This window comes from Mauremys mutica, chromosome 17 (genome assembly GCF_020497125.1).
Source record: "Mauremys mutica isolate MM-2020 ecotype Southern chromosome 17, ASM2049712v1, whole genome shotgun sequence".
NCBI classification, from domain to species: Eukaryota; Metazoa; Chordata; order Testudines; family Geoemydidae; genus Mauremys; species Mauremys mutica.
Window position 1 is genome coordinate 29,284,140 of NC_059088.1, and position 15,644 is coordinate 29,299,783.

General features: G+C 65.1%; 1 protein-coding gene across 2 annotated transcripts; it reads left to right on the plus strand.

Annotated features, from left to right (window-relative positions):
• The first annotated feature begins 6,587 nt into the window (after positions 1–6,587).
• On the plus strand, positions 6,588–13,394 carry EFNA1 (ephrin A1). Of its 2 annotated transcripts, XM_044991585.1 has the most exons (5): positions 6,588–6,742; positions 9,942–10,237; positions 11,022–11,087; positions 11,440–11,490; positions 11,942–13,394. In XM_044991585.1, the coding sequence occupies exons 1-5, from the start codon at positions 6,651–6,653 to the stop codon at positions 12,055–12,057; spliced, it is 621 nt and encodes a 206-aa protein (XP_044847520.1). In that variant the 5' UTR covers positions 6,588–6,650; the 3' UTR covers positions 12,058–13,394. The 2 variants fall into 2 exon arrangements, with proteins under 2 accessions (XP_044847520.1, XP_044847521.1); XM_044991586.1 differs by lacking the exon at positions 11,440–11,490.
• Positions 13,395–15,644: the final 2,250 nt, after the last annotated feature.

Genomic DNA, 15,644 nt, shown 5'->3' on the forward strand with positions numbered 1-15,644 from the left:
CACCAGGTGGCTCCCCCCGCTGTGCTTGGGGCCCGGGTGCTGGCAGTGCCCATGGCAGAGGTGCCCGGGTGCTGACTCACAGCTGCATGTCCGCTGTCCCTGGCACCCCTGGCTGGGTCCCATGGAGAATTCCCAACTCCTCAGCCAGCCACCGCCGCGCTGGCCACTCTCCCTGTCTGGGCAGGTCTGTCGAGCTGCGGGGGGATCCTGCTCCTGCGGGGGGATCCCTCTGGGCAGCAGCATCCCCCCGCCCCCAGCTTTCCCCCACTTTCCTGCTAGCACAGCGCCCCCTGCTGTCCGGGGACCTATGAGTAAGTCCCTCAACCTGGCTGGGGCTCCCTACTTTGGGGATGGCGGGGGCAGGGAGTGGATCTGGGTTTGTAGTTTGCAACCCAACTCCCTCTTCGCCCTGCCAGTGTGTGTGTGGGGTGGGGGCTGTCACCACACCTCCCCTTCAGAGTGGCTTGGGCAGGAAGGGGATTGGGCCAGGCCCTACGCCCCCGGGGCCCTGCTGCCCCAGATGGTTCCCTCTGGGGCTTGGCACTGGCTTGGTTCAACCTGTTTAAAATCCTCCCTTGAATGCAGGTGAGGCCTGGAGGGGCCCTGGACCCCCTGTGCAGGCCCCCATTCCCACCTGCAGCTCTAGGGCCTCCCAGACAGCTGCCTTGGCCAGCCCCACAGCTCTGACACCCTCCCCTGTGCAGGGCCAGGGCATTTATGGGACAGCGGCTCCTGGGGGAATGGGGGGGGGCAGGAAACAGATTCCCTAGTTTGCAAAAGCCTCTGTTGGGAAGGTCAATCCAACCCTAATGTCTGAGCCCCGCCAGTGCTCCTGCCCTGCCCCCTACAGCACCCCCTGCTGGGAGAGGTGATGGCTGGGGTGAGGGGGGTCCTGGGGCTAATGTGGCCTGACACTGTTCCCTAGTACCACTTGTGGGAGGAAGCTCACATGACCCCACTGGCTGACACAGACCTGGCAGGATGCTGGGCCTCCTGCAGCCCCCTCCACAGGCTGACGGACCCTGGTGGGATGCTGGACCCTGGCCCGGGGCTGAGCTCCCAGCAGCCCCCTTGGGCAGAGAAACTCATGAGAGCAGCAGCCGGGGAAAGAGGAATCTGGCCCCAGGATCCCAGCTCCAGCAGCTGGTAATTCACTAAGTGAGGTCACAAAACCATTACTACCTCCAACCTGCGACTGCCAGGAGGGCAGGGCCTGGCTGGGCGTCGTGGGGGGGGGCTGGGACAGCTCTGGCCGGCTCAATCCCAGCTGGTATCTTGGGGCAGAGGGGTGCCCATCTGCCGTCACCAGTGCCCTGTGCTGCCTAGTGGGAGGTGCTCTCTGGAGCCTCTCACCCCATAGCTCCCCGCACACTGCAGCTGGGTGTGCAGGCAGCTGCCCCAGTGGGGCCGGCCCAGGCTTGTCTGTGGCATGGGGAGGAGACGCAAACCTGCCAGACAGGTCCTGCGGGCGGGTGCTCCAGCCCCTGAACGGCGCGTTTACCTCTGGCTCAGCTGGGGTGCGTGGTGTTTACTCACACCTGGCTCCAGGGCCACCCAACAGCCCTGCGCCTCCTGGCCCGGCTCGGCAGTGCAGCCGGCACAGAGCTTGTGGCCTGTGAAAACCTGCACCCAGCCAGCCGGTGCTGCGTAAGGCCTGGCGCCTTCGCCAGCCCTAAAGCACAAGGCCTTTGTTGTCTGCACCTTTGCCCAATTCCGCATTAGGGGGTCTCTGCACCTTGGTGCTGGCCAGGCCTGGAACCCCCCAAACTTCTTCTCCACCCCGGCTCCTCCAGTGAGCAGGTGCTGAGCGCTGCTGGGGCCTATGAGTGTGGGGCACACCGCATCGCTGCTATGGGACTGGGGGTGCTGCTGCCCCTGTTGCTCCAGTGAGCCTAACTCCATCCCTCCCCACAAGCGCGTTAACCCTGCCATTCCCTGCCCCGTGATGGGGGGAGCCCTGCGGCTGGGAGCTCAGTTATAGCGGGGGCTGCCCGGTGGGGGGAGCCTGTCGAGGGTCCAGGAGCAGAGTCAAAGGAGCAGGTGTGGCCCCAGCACCCCCAAAGCCAGCCCGTTCCCCAAAGCCAGGCTGGGCATGCGGCCTCTGTCCAGCCACGGGCCAGGCTAGGAGCTGCTGACTGACGTAATCAGGGGGGTCATTTCACAAAGGAGAGGCAAGCGCTCTCCTCCCTGCTGCTGGCCCCTCAGTCTCTGCCATTCTCTACTTCCAGTCCCTCCGTCCGTCCCACTCTCCTCCTGGCAGGCGTGGGGCTCCCCTTCCCTATCCCCCCCCCCCGGCCTGCGTGGAGAGGCCCCCCGGGGGAAAAGCCTGCGATGTGCAGTATGTGTGTGTGAGGGGGGGGGGGGGAATTGCCTTGGTGCTGAGCAGTGGGGGGAGCCGAGTCACAGGCCCTGGGGGGAGCAGCAGCTCCACTTGCAAAATCCCTTTTGCAACATTCCTGGAACTTGGCTCCTTCCCCAGCCTGGCCTGACCCAGGCCCCCCCAGCAGGACTCGGGACTCCAGAGCAGGTTGCAGCCGTAGGGCCCTGCTGGGCTCTGTGGCCCCCAGGAATTCAGTGGCACGGCACCCCCTGTATGGGTCTGAGCTGGGTATGGACAGCACAGGCCCTTCCAGCCCAGGCGCTGCCCGGGCTGCCCAGGAGTCACCTCCCTGAATGCTGCACCCACTGGGAGTGGCTCGGAGCCCCCATGTCACCATGCACATGTGCCCCAGCCTCGGTCTCATGGGGAGGGGCAGCCCCTGTCTGGAACCTGCCTCACCCAGAGAGCTTGAGGGAAGAGCTGGGGGTGGGGGGCCTTGGGAAGCTGGTCCCAGGTTCCTCTCTGGTGGGGCGGGGAAGGAGCTACAGACCCACCTGGGCTGGGACCCTGCTGCCTTGTAACCCCTGGGTGCGGGGTGAGGAATGTTTTGCACAAGGGCCCTGCTGGTACCAGGCTGGCAGCAAGGCCTGTCGGGCAGCTCGGGCATCAAGCCACCAGCCAGCCAGTTAAATCTCTGGCACGTCAGGGAGATTGCCCCTGCCCCGGGCCCCATGCCTCCCTGGGCCCGCCCCCTGCTCAGGCGCCCGTGTAGTGCCAGTCCCGGATCTCAGCTACCTGCCTGGCTGCACGGATCACGCAGCAGCCCTGGCCTTTGCTCCCTAATTAGGTCCTGGGACAGCCCCAGCACCTCCCCCATGTCCCCCAGACTCAGTTACTCACTGCTGGCAGTGGCCAGCTCACACCTGGGCACTCTGCTCTACCTGATAAGCTATAAATAGCCTGCAAGGCGCAGGCCCCTTGGGTACCGCCCACTGTGTGCGCTGCACGTCGTGTTTATGTCTCGCACTATTTACACCTTGCACGCTCACCTTTGTCCTGCACACGTCGCCTAGCGTGTGAAGGGAGAGTCATGTGACGAGCGAATCATGCCTGAGCGGGCATTGCCCTGCCCTGGCACTGACCTCACCCTCACCCCCACTCAGCCGGGCTGGGCCCCCCCAGTGGGGCAGTGACCCCCAAACCAGCCCTGCCTCCATCCCTGTCCTGCTCATGTGCTTTGCCCAGCGCTGCTTCCGCCCTGGCAGCACCAGGAGGGGCACCGCCCCCCCAGCACCCAGACTCCTGGCCACTGGCCACCCCGAAACCTCTCCTGTATTGGAAAGCCAGGGGCTGCCAATACCATCACCCCCTTGATCTGCCTGCTATGGGACACGGGCCTCACCATGAGGCCCTGAGCCCCCACTCCACCGCCTCCTCTGAATCCTAACCCCCCCCCCACACACACAGAGCAAATGACGAGGCCGTGGGTCTCTAGCTCCCCCCGCCCCCCCCCCCAGCAAGCGTGCACGGCGTGCTGTCCTTGGAGTGAAATCACAGCCATAATCCTGTTATCACCAGGCTGCTGCTGGCCATGGGGGAAGGTCGCCCCAGCGCAATCAGGGGAGGGGCTGCTGGGAACCTGCCGGGCTCAGCCTGGCCTCAGCTCACCCGTTTTGTGCCAGCACTGGCCGTGCTGGGGGGGCGGGGAGGGGGGCCTGGCTGTGCCTGGTCCCAGGTGTGGGGTCTCCCAGGTGCAGTCGGGCGAGAAGGGGCCCGTCCTGGCTTGGAGTGTCTGTCTCTTTCCTGAGGCAGAGGCCCAGGGAACTGGACAAAGGCTGGCGTGACGGGTTGTCTCACAACTCCCGTTGCCCGCTGCTTCGATATTTGCTGGGCTCAGAAGCAGCTCCGGAGCCGAGGCACAGAGGGGAGGGGTCTCTGAAGGCTCCTCATGAGCCGGTATCACCACCAGGACATCAGGGCTTTGTCAGTGGTTCGGGGGAGGGAGGGACCTGGGAGTCAGGACTCCTGAGTTCTAGGCCTTATTGTGACTCTGACGCTCTGTGTGAGCCTGGCCCCACTGTGTGCCTCGGTTAGCTGTACAGTGGGGCTAACCCCTCCTTCGCCCTGGAGGGTGTAGGGTTAAAGCACATTGCGCCCCATGTGGGCCACCCCGAAGGTCATTATTGGGAGATTACAAATGCATGCAAGCAGGGGCAGCCCACGTCAAGCCAGCACCAGCTTGGTGGGCGCTGGAATCCTGCTAATGCAGTAATTAAAAGTTATGGGCTGACTTCAGGGCTGGCTGTGAACAGGGAAGCTGAAAGAGGCCATGGTGAGGGCCCCCCCACACGGGAAGCTGCAGCCAGCAATGGTAGCTGGGTGCAGATGCAGATGGCTCAGGTGCTAGGTTCTGGACAGGCAGGGGGGCCCTTGCTGTGGGATCTGGCACCTCGCAGACCCCAATGGACCTGGGATAGTGGAAGGATGGCTCCAGGCTGGCTCCAGGCTGCCCCCAACAGCCCTAGTCTGTGGCCATCGATCCAGCTGCCCATGTGACATGCACATTCGAGGGATGCCCTGGGGATCTGGGTGCTCGACCCTGACCGGCGCATGGCCCCGTGGCAGGTGACTGCCATGGGAAGGTGTGTCAGGACCCACTGCCCTAGGGAGCCCGGTGACAGCCATGGTGCCAAGACTCAGAGGTGAAGTTGTCTTACCAAGACCTTCCAGCAGCTCCGGAGACTTTGCAAACCCAGCATGGCTGCAGCCAGCTCCAGGCCGCTGTGCCGTGTGGGGCATGCAACATTACCCACAATCAATGGCTCATTATGTAATAAACAAGGGGAAAGTTGTTTTGCAAGCGGGGCTGAGTTATCGGCTCACAACACTCGGGCGAAGCTTAACAAGAATGGATCGGTGTTCGGGGCAGATGCAAAGCGATAGCGCGCGGCCATGCGCCTGTCAGACAGCTAAGGCCCAGCCCCAGGCCTGAGCAATCTCCCTTTGGCAAAGGGATTCTCCTGGGAAGGCATTTCACAATATCAAACACTGGAGAGCAAATAGGAGGGGGGTGGGGGCGCTGGGCATGTTTGTGGCTGGAGCTGAGCCCTGAGAGAACAGACATGGCTGATAAGGGGGAAAGGAGGCGGGTGCCTGTTATCTAGCTGCCTGCCTATCAGAATCTCGGCTCTGTCCCCTGCACCTTATCAGCCGCTCCCCAAGCCCCCTTTATCCCGATGGTTTTGATGTCCCCAGAACACATCAGATAAAGCGGTTCTCTGGGAGGTGTGGAGGGACAGCAGGAAGGCATTGCCTGCAGGCCAGCTGGTCACTCTGCAGGATCCCTTCACCCACCACTGAAATGCAGCCGCCTCAGGGCCAGGGAGGGGTAGCGGTTCTAAGGCCGCCCGCAGGCCAGCGCTTAGCCAGACCACTGGCCAAACTCCCACTGGCTTCAGCGGGGCAGGAGTTGGGCCTTCGTCGGTGCCCAGCACCAGGCCAGGACTGTTTGGCCAGGAAGTGAGGAGCCCTGGATCCCTGCAGTGCGCAAGGGCTGGTGCTGAGCTGGGAGCCTGGGGCTCACCCTGACCGAGTGGCTGGCAGGCTGCCCGCAGTACAAGCACCAGGCCGGGGTCGTGCCCAGTGATACCAACATGAGCACTCGGGCGCTGGGGAGCCTTGTGTGGGCACCCAGCACAGGACACAAACCCACCCCCGGAGATGAGACCCAGCTCCTGCAGCCGTGCTCCCAGGTGCCCGGTTTGTGTGAGCTGCTGTGTGTGTGTGTTGCCTTGCGCTGTGCTGTGTGTATCGTGGTATTGCTGTTTGTGTGCATCACTCTCTGGGTTCTTTCAAGTATCTGTGTGTGTTGTCCTTTTGCTATCTGCCTATTGTCTAGTGTGGTGCTGTTCTTCAGCCGTGTGTGTGCCTCTGTGCACTACATTGTGTTGTGTGTTCTGTGGCTGCGTGTGTGTGTGTTGTTGTGTTGCTCCACGTGCTGTTGTGTCCCGCTGTGTTGGTTTTGTTTTGCTCTGTATGGGTGTGTTGCTCTGAGTGTGCTGCCCCCTGCGGTGTTGCTATGTGGTTCTGTGCGGCGGTGGTGTCCTACTGCCCAGGGTTGCTCTGTGGTGTTGTACTGCCCCGTGTTGTTGTTGTGTTTCTTTGTGTAGCATTGTGCTGCTCCGACTGCACGCCCCATGTGTTGAACCGCCCCGTGCTGTTGTGTCTACGCTGGGGGCGGGCCGGCTCCTCCCGCCCAGGGCGGGCCGGGTACATAAGGCGGAGCGCTGGGGCGCTGTGCCCGGCACACAACGAGCCACTGACCGGCCCCATGGCGCTGCGCTGGGCGGCCCTGCTCGGGCTGTGCTGCTGGCTGGCGGCCGCGGACCGGCACCCGGTGTTCTGGAACAGCTCCAACCCCAAGTGAGTGCGGGGGCTCCGCACCCCGCCGCCCCGCTCCGCCAGAGAGCGCGGATCCACGCCCGGGGAGCCCCTGGGAGCCCCCAGCGCGCCCCTCCCCCGGCCGCGGGACCCCGGACCTCCCCCCACACCAGCCCGGGCCCCAGCGCGCCCCTCCCCCAGCGCCCGGCCCCGGGCCCCCCGACCAGCCCGGGCCCCAGCGCGCCCTCCCCCAGCGCCCGGCCCCGGGCCCCCCGACCAGCCCGGGCCCCAGCGCGCCCCTCCCCCAGCGCCCGGCCCCGGGCCCCCCGACCAGCCCGGGCCCCAGCGCGCCCCTCCCCCAGCGCCCGGCCCCGGGCCCCCCGACCAGCCCGGGCCCCAGCGCGCCCCTCCCCCAGCGCCCGGCCCCGGGACCCCCGACCCCCCCCCACCAGCCCGGGCTCCAGCGCGCCCGGCTCCGGGGCGCTCGGGAAGGAGCCAAACGAAACTAGCCTGGGAATCTGGGCTGGGAACAAGCCGAGGGTGCCCGGCTACGCCTGAGCCGTGCTCCGGTCACGCGTGGGGGGATCTCAGCTCAGGCTCCGGCGGGTGCCGGGCTCTGGGACTGGCCGCGCTGCCTGGGGGCGGGTCCCCGAGAGTGGCCGGGTCTCCCCCGCGCCCCACGGCGGAGTTTGCAAACACGCGGGGGGCGGCCCCCGCCCTGCCCCCCTGGGAGCCGCCGCTCCAGCCTGCGCCCCCGAGACGGGCCGGGAGGCGAACGGGGAGCCCGGGCGGGAGGCTCGGCCTTTGTTCGCGGCTCGCGGGAAGGCTGCTCGCCAGCGGGTCCCGGTAACGAGCCTTCGCCCAAGCGGTGCCTCCCTCCTCGCTTCGCCCCCGGCTGTGACCGGCCCCTGCCAGCCGCGGCTCCGCGACGAGACCTGGCCTGAGCCGGGGGGGGGGTCCGGGGCGGGGAGCTGCGGGCTCCCCAGGACTGGGGCTGGTCTGGGGGCGCCGGGCGCGGAGTCCCCAGACTGGGCTCTTGCATTGACACGGGGCGAGCCGAGTAAAGCCCCCCCGGAGCGGGCTCCCCCCACGGGCTGCGGGAGGGGGCGCAGCCCCGGCCCTGGCAAACCCTCTCCCGGGTCAATGTTGAATCGGGGCCGGTGCAGCCGGCAGGGGTGTTTGTGCCAAGCGCTGGGGCTGTGGGGGAGGGGCGGGGGGCCCAGCTGGCCCTTCCTTTCCCAGGACCCAGCTCCCTACTGGACAGGGGCCTCTTCCTTCCCGGGGCTGGCGCGGGGCCAGGGGAAGGCGCCAGGGGCACGGGGAAGCGCGTGCGCCGGCAGGAAGCCTGTTGACAAACACCTCGGTGGGGCAGCTGCAGGAGGCAGGATGTGGGGCGATCCCTGGCCAGGCTGTGCGAATCTGCGCGCCCCCCCCCCCAGTCAGCTCCAGGTGTAGGGCTGATGGGGGAGGCAGGTCCCAGCGGGTTTGGGACCCTCTGCCTGTGCCTTGGGACAGGGCATGGGCACCAGCTGGCACCCGGGGGGAGGGTTATGCCCCACACAGGCACATGATTAGGGGGGTTCATCTGTCACGTGCCCCCCCCCAGAATCCCCCCGTCCCCAGTTGGGAGCTGCCACCTGTGCAAAGAAACAAAGAACTGGCTGCAACTGGGGTCCAACCACTGCCGGCTCCGTCCCCCAGGACCTGCCCCCAGAGCTGGTACCGCTGCCCAGTCCCACCTCATCCTCTTGGGCTGGCTCAGGGCACCAGGTGACGGGGCCACACTCCCGTAATCTTCTCCCCAATGCCCTCCCTGCAGCCCTGCCGTGCAGGGGGCTGCGCTTTCCAAGGCACCTGGTGCCACGCGCTTGCCCTCGTCCCCCTCCCAGTGCAGATGGGAGGGAAGCCCCTGGCTCTGCCAGGCTGGTGAGCAGGGGAGGCCCAGACTTCACCAGTGGAATTCCCAGTTGGGGAAGCGCCTGGTGGGTGCTTGCTGGGAGCCATCTCCAGCACTCCCCAGCAGGGCCCTCCCCCGGTGCTGGAGCTCTCTGCCTGGGCACTGAGCCTTCCACAGAGGGGCCTTCCCAGCTGTGTGGGGCAGGGGGACCACTCAGCTGCCAGCCCCAGCTTGGCTCGGGGTGTGAGGTCGGCTGGCTCACTGGCCCCAGGAGTGGCTGGGGCAGAGAAGCTGCTCCCCATCCCACCCTGTCCCAGCTGTTGTGCTGCTTGCTGCGGCCTGCCCCAGAGGTGCCTGCAATTCTGGGGGTGTCTGTGAGGTACCTGGACCGCAGGGGGCTGGAGCAGGGTCAGGGGCTAGCTGGTTTGGGAGGTGGGAGCTGCTGCCCCCCCCCCTCTGGTGGCCTCTCAGGGAGCAGAAGCCAGTTCCCCCAGTGTTGCCATGTCCAGGTGGCTGAGATGCCTGCCTGCAGCGGGAGGGGGCAGCCCCTGTCTGCCCGGATGGGGAGAGGAGCCCTAGTTAGGTGATGAGATGGGGGAGCAGCGTGGAGCGGAGACTCGCTGTCTGCCCTGGCTAATGGGGCAGCTGTGACAGCTGCTCACATTCTCGGCTCCCAGGGGAAGAGCAACAGGACACCAAAGGGGGGTCAGTTACTCCCCTCCCTCCCCCGGGGGTCTCTCCCTCCTCCACAACCCCCAGCCCCCCAGGCAGCAGCTCCACTGAGCAAAGGCAGCCGGTCTGTGACGTCAAGGGGCAGGTTTGGGGTGGGCCCAGTGCCCACCCCCGGGGGGGGGGAGAGATGGGCCTGGCTGGGGGACAGGGCGACTGGCTCCCAGGAATCTCCCCTGGGGGAACCTGGAGATCCCAGGGCAGCATTAGGCTCTTCCCTGCTCTGAGGCTCCTGGCCTGACACCATGGGGAGGCGTGAGGCTTGGGGGTCTCGGCCCCATGCTGGGCACTGGAGCTTTTAACAGGTTATCGAACCAGGGCAGATTATTTTCCCATCTGTTTCTTCACCTTGTAAAATTCCCCAGATGGTGTTTAGGGGGCGTGGTGGGGATATACTGCTGGGAAATCAACCCCCAATCCAGTGGCTGCTCTGTTACCCCCACAATCTGCACTGGCCCCTCTGTGTCTGGGGCATCTGCCCCTTCCCTCCCCCTCCCTGGACGGCTCCCCCCCCCCCAATGGTGCAGAGGGCTGCATTCTTGTCAGCACAGTCTCACCCTGCATGTGTCTGACCCCTGGGTGCTGACCACTGACCCTGCCTCCTCCTGGCCCCAGGTTCCTGGCGGACGACTACACAGTGGAGGTCCGGCTCAACGACTACCTGGACATCATCTGCCCGCACTACGAGGAGGGCAGCGTGACGCCCCACGCCATGGAGCGCTACACCCTCTACCTGGTGGAGTACGAGGAGTATGCGGCCTGCAAACCCCACTCCAAGGAGCAGATCCGCTGGGAGTGCAACAAGCCGGCCGCCCTGCACGGCCCCGAGCGGTTCTCGGAGAAGTTCCAGCGCTTCACGCCCTTCACCCTGGGCAAGGAGTTCAAGGAGGGACACAGCTACTACTACATCTGTGAGTGCCCAGGGAGTGGGGCCTGGCCGGGGCTATGGGGGGGCACGGGGGCTGGGGGGGTGGGGCCTGGCCGGGGCTATGGGGGGGCACGGGGGCTGGGGGGGTGGGGCCTGGCCGCGGCTATGGGGGGGCACGGGGGCTGGGGGGGGGCCTGGCCGGGGCTGTGGGGGGGAACGGGCCCTGGGGAGGTAGGGGCCTGGCCGGGGCTATGGGGGGGCACGGGGGCGAGGGGGTGGGGCCTGGCCGGGGCTATGGGGGGGGACCGGGGGCTGGGGGGGGTGGGGCCTGGCCGGGGCTATGGGGGGGGACCGGGGGCTGGGGGGGTGGGGCCTGGCCGGGGCTATGGGGGGGCACGGGGGCTGGGGTGGGGTGGGACCTGGCCTGGGCTATGGGGAGGACACGGGCTGGGGGATGTGGGGCCTGCCCAGGGCTATGGGGGGGTGCACTGGGGCTATGGGGGGCACACTGGGGCTCAGGGATGGGGCAGGGCCTGGTCGGGGCTATGGTGGGGCACACAGGCGCTGGGGGACCTGGAGGCCAAGTAGGAGGGGTAGTGCACAGGTTTGTGGGAGGCAGGTAATGCCGTGGGGTGACATGGTCTTTAAGGTGTTACGTGCCCCCCGCCCCCACAAGGGTCTGCTCTCTGGCCCCTGCTCTGATTGGCCTGGGAGAGACCCTGACTCCCGGGGCCTCCCCCGGCAGTGGGAGAAACAGCCCCTGTGGCATGGAGAGTGCAGCTGCCGGCTCCCAGCCCAGCTCTGACCCACCTGTCTCTTGTCTCCAGCAAAGCCAATTCACCACCATGGCGACGGCTGCCTGAAGCTGAAGGTGACTGTGGCTGGCAAAGCCAGTGAGTATCTCTGGGGTCTTGGTCCCTCCCTGCCGGGCACGGAGCCCTCCCAGCAGTCCGGCTGCACCGCCATGCCCTGCCCGCCCTCCAGGGAAGGGACCCTGGCTCCTCACGGCTCTGGGGGAGGGGCAGAGCCCTGCGCGGGTATGAAACATGCATCCACCAACCTGGTCTGTGGCTAGAAAGCGGCTCCCTGCAGATTTGCAAGGCTCTAGGCATGGGCTCTGCAGATAGCAGGGAATGGGATCGACTCAGGCTGCAGAGCGAAGGGGTGAGGCTGGGTCATGGGCTGGCTGCTGGGGCATGCAGTCAGTAACTGCCCTTCACCTGCTTGTCTCTGTTTGCTTTGCAGCTGGGATGCTGCCCGTCCACACCCCAATGCAGAAGGGGGGGATCCAGGCAGGTACGTTACTGGCGCTGACCAACAGATCCTAGTGGCCTGGTGTAGCCTCTGCCATATGAGGGGCTGTGGGGAGCAGCTGGGCGTGGGTATTCCCCATGGAGCTGTGGGTCTGGCAGCCTCAGTTCAGATTCCTGAGATCCCCTCGCACTAGGGTACAGGGAAGAGCCTGCTCCAGGTGTGGAAGGCCAGGTCCTGGGGCAGGCTGCAGGCCAGGCAGAAGGGATGTTGGCAGAGCCCTGCCCTGGAGCAATGCAGGATTGGGGGGCAGGACGAAGAGCAGCCACACTGCGGGAGGGAGGTGGCACAGCATGTGTCTGGCCACGTCGCTGCAGCCGTTGCCTTGCGGCTCACGTGTGACCCAGCTGCTGGGTGTCAGCCACTGGCTGCGCCTCAGGCCCCAGACACCCGTGTCCGAGAGCTCACGTGGCTCCTGCTTTCTCTCCTCTCGCAGATGACGCAGACGTGCAGGTCCTGAGGAGTGTGGGCCAGAACTCGGCGCTGCGGAGCAGCAGCCCTGTCACCTTGCTCAGCCTCCTGCTGCCCCTGCTGGTGCCGCAAGGCCTGTAAGGTGGGAGCCTGGCTGAGCGGCAATGACTGAACCGCTGGATGGCTACTGCTGCTGGGAATGGACCCTGTGGCCCAGAGATGTGCAGGCCCCTGGCTGGGCTGTTGCAAACACTCACGTGAGCAGCTCTCGCGTGTGCACCCCCAGCTGGGGTCTCAGCCAGGCGTGCGTTGGCAGCCTAAGGACTTATTACGGGTCGAATGACCCAAGTGGTCAGTATTACGGGTCGAATGACCCAAAGCCGAGCTGAGCAACCAAAGCCACCACAGCCCTGCGGGGAGCGGCCCTGCAGGAGGGGTCGCTCCTCCTTACCGCCAAAGAACAGACCAGCACTTTCAACCACTCGCTTTGAGAGCGGACGACAGCGGCTGCTGCCCTGGCTGGACGGGCAGTGGCTCTGGACTAGGAGGGGGTGGGGTGCTGGCACCTCTGGCCGGCTGAGCCAGCCCCGTGGAGTGTGCAGGATGGACAGGCCTTGCGGGCTGCTGGCATGGAAGTGTCCTGCAGGCAGAGGCACGAGTGCTGCCCACGCAAGCAGCCCATGGACGGGCTGTGTCAGTGGGGCTGAGTGCAACCCAGGGACTCTGGGTTTGCTGGGGCCGTGGTACCACCTTGCTGGAGCAGGACCTCCTGGAGCAATATTCCTTCTGGTGCAGCGATTTGAGTGCCGGGATTCCGTACGGTGTGACACCTGGAAAATAATGTGTAGACGTGTCTGGAGCAGGTGCCCCCTCCCCAAATTCTGACCTCCTATGGCAACTCTACTGATTGCAGCTTGGCTAGGGGCCTGGGACTGTCTGGCCTGAAGCAGGGAGCTGGGCTGCAGGCTCCCCAAAGGAGACAAACACCTCCTCACAGTTGCCTGAGGATGGAATGAGCTGGCAGCCCCAACCCCATGACGCCCCGTTCCCTCTACTCACCCCAGCCTGGCCTCTCCAGTGCTAAGAGTTCCTTGAGCACAAACTCCCAGCCCCATTCCTGTCTGCCTAGGCTTATTGCCACAGTCTCTCTTCCTCCTCTCCCGGCCCCACCCAGGACTCCCTGTGCTCCGTGTAAAGCAGCCACCTGTGCTGGAAACAGGGTAGGGCAGAGGCTGAGCGTAGCTGCTGCCTGGCTGGAGTTCCCACCACGGGCGGGTCTCTAGACGCACTGTACGACCCTGTCTCCACGGCCTGTGCGCGCCTCGGTGCCTGGAGGGGGCGGGGGGCTCATTCACCCACACACCTGCTAGGCCCTGCACGGAGGAGTGTATATAACGTGTCTCGATTTGTAAAGCTTCCTTTTTACCACTGAAATTTTTATACAAATGGTCTTGAATAAATATGTTTGGATATGGCCAGACTGCGGCTGCTGGGGTGGGGGAAGGCGCCAACTGCACTCATCTAACAGCCCTGGCAGGACAATACCGTACCCCCCCTGGGACTCCCTCAACCTAGGGACTAGGATGGCTTCAGCATCTCCTCCCCCTGCCCCCCAATGAAGGGGCAGCACCCAGGCCCCAGCTGGGTCTCCCTGGCTAGAGCCACAGAGAAGGTGACAGGCATAGAGCGCTACCCCGGTCCAAACCTGCCCTGCCCAGGGCTGCTCTTCCATCAAGCGGAGGCCTCCTGTGGGTTCAAGACCCTGCCAGGGCAGCCTGTCCCCTTCCCAGCCTTCTCCACTCCTGGGAAAATGGCTGGCTGGTCCTGCTGGCCAAGGGCGTGGGGCCTCTGCAGGGGGAGGTGGGTTGAGCAGTGGGCTCTTGGTGACAAGGCTGTTGTAATTTAGTTAATTAACTGGCTGGGCTTTGCAGGGGGCTGTGGAGTCAGGCTGTGCCTGACGCTATCGGTTATTTGGATCTAGAGTCTCCTGAGCAGGGCGGAGGGGAGGGGACTAGAGTGACTCTGAAGGGATGACCCGAGTTGGGCCATGGATGACCCTGACCATCTCTCACTGCGCCCCCACCGAGCTGTGCTGCGTTTCCAGGCCGCTGGCGGCTGCAGCCCCACTGGGACAAGCATAGCCGGCAGCAAGGAATGAAAATCAAACAGCCTCATCCAGGGCCATGCAGTGTGTTTTTGACTCCAGTTCCCCGGAGCGGCCTGGCTGAAGGCAGCTGTGCTCTGCTCCTCTCCCCTTCCCCAGCCTTGGACTGAGCTGGCGACTCCTGCCATGGAGAGCGGGGACTGACCTCAAAACCCTGCTCCATGAGGCAGCTCCCAGGCCAACTCCACCTTCGTGTGCCAGAGCCAGGACTGTCCTGGGAGCAGAGATGTGAGCACCTCAGCCGTGAATGTATTTATCCCTCCCCAGCTGTGCTGTTACCCCATTGCAGAGATGGGAACCGAGGCCCAGACAGGCTGAGCGCCTGTGGCAGAGCAGGGATTGAACCTGGGTATCGGATACCCTAAGCGCTGGGCTATCTGTCCCCTCCAGGGTCCCTCCTAGCCAGGCGCTTGGATGGGTCCCACCTGACAATGCACCATTATGCAATCAACTGCTCCATATGGAGACCCAGAGTCTGCAGCAGAGCCAATACCGAGCCCAGCTACCTGGCTGTCGACACAAAACGGTCCCTTCACACTCACAGGCAGCAAACCCCTTGCCCATGCAGCTGGGAAACCCCAGGAACCCTGGTTCCAAACCAGGCCATCTGTTGGTGGCCTGTGGCTGGCTGCTGGTCTGACCAGTGCAGGCTGCAGTGAGTCAGGTGAGAGACTGGCACATCCGGAGCCTAATTACCACCCGCTGGAGACAGGCAGAGATGCAACATCCGGGCCGATGTGCAGGCATCACCCCAAGCCCAGCTGATGCCCAGAACTGGAGCTGACGCACAGGTGCTGACCCTGTCGAAGTCACAGGCTGCTCGCCAGTGTCCCGGGCAAGGAGGGACACAGCCCCCAAGCACCTGCAAGATCCAGGCATGGCAGCCCAGCTCCTCTCTCCCCACCTGGGAATGGGAACGGAACCCTCCAGCAGCCTAGGCCGGAGCCTTCGCAAGCCCTTGGGCTGGCCTCCTGTGGCAACTAGCCCTCTTCCCAAAGAAGCAGCCCCAGGAGGTGGAGTTAGGCTGGAGACAAACTACAGGCCCATCAGCCCAAAGCAACAGCTTCAACCGCGCTCTGGCGGCTGGGCACAGATCGAGCAGGAAATGCCTTTGAATTCCCATAACAGGTGCTGCCCGCCCTGTCCCCCCCTCATCTCTGCCATCTGGTTAACACACTGGCCCTGCCACAACCCTGCTGTTCCACTCCAACCACCAACTCCACCTCCTTGGGAGGGGCAGACCAGCTCCTGCGCCCTGCCCTGCTCATTCTGTGGCGTCACAGCGCAGTGCCAGGGAAGCTGCTGTGACGCCATCACGGAACGAATGGGGCACAGGGGGGCAGCCCGGCCCACGCAGAGCAGCAGCAGCCAGTGGGACTGGGAAATGGCCGGGCGGGATCCATGGATCAGCAGCCGGGGGCAGCTGGGGCCAGGGAATGAGCAGCAGTGACACCAGGCCCAGCTCCTGGCTCCCAACTTCCATTCAGGGAACCCATCGAGCTACTTTTGTGGCTCTGGCTCTAGCCACTTTGCAGCCAGGGCTGTGGCTCCCAGCCCGGGAGGT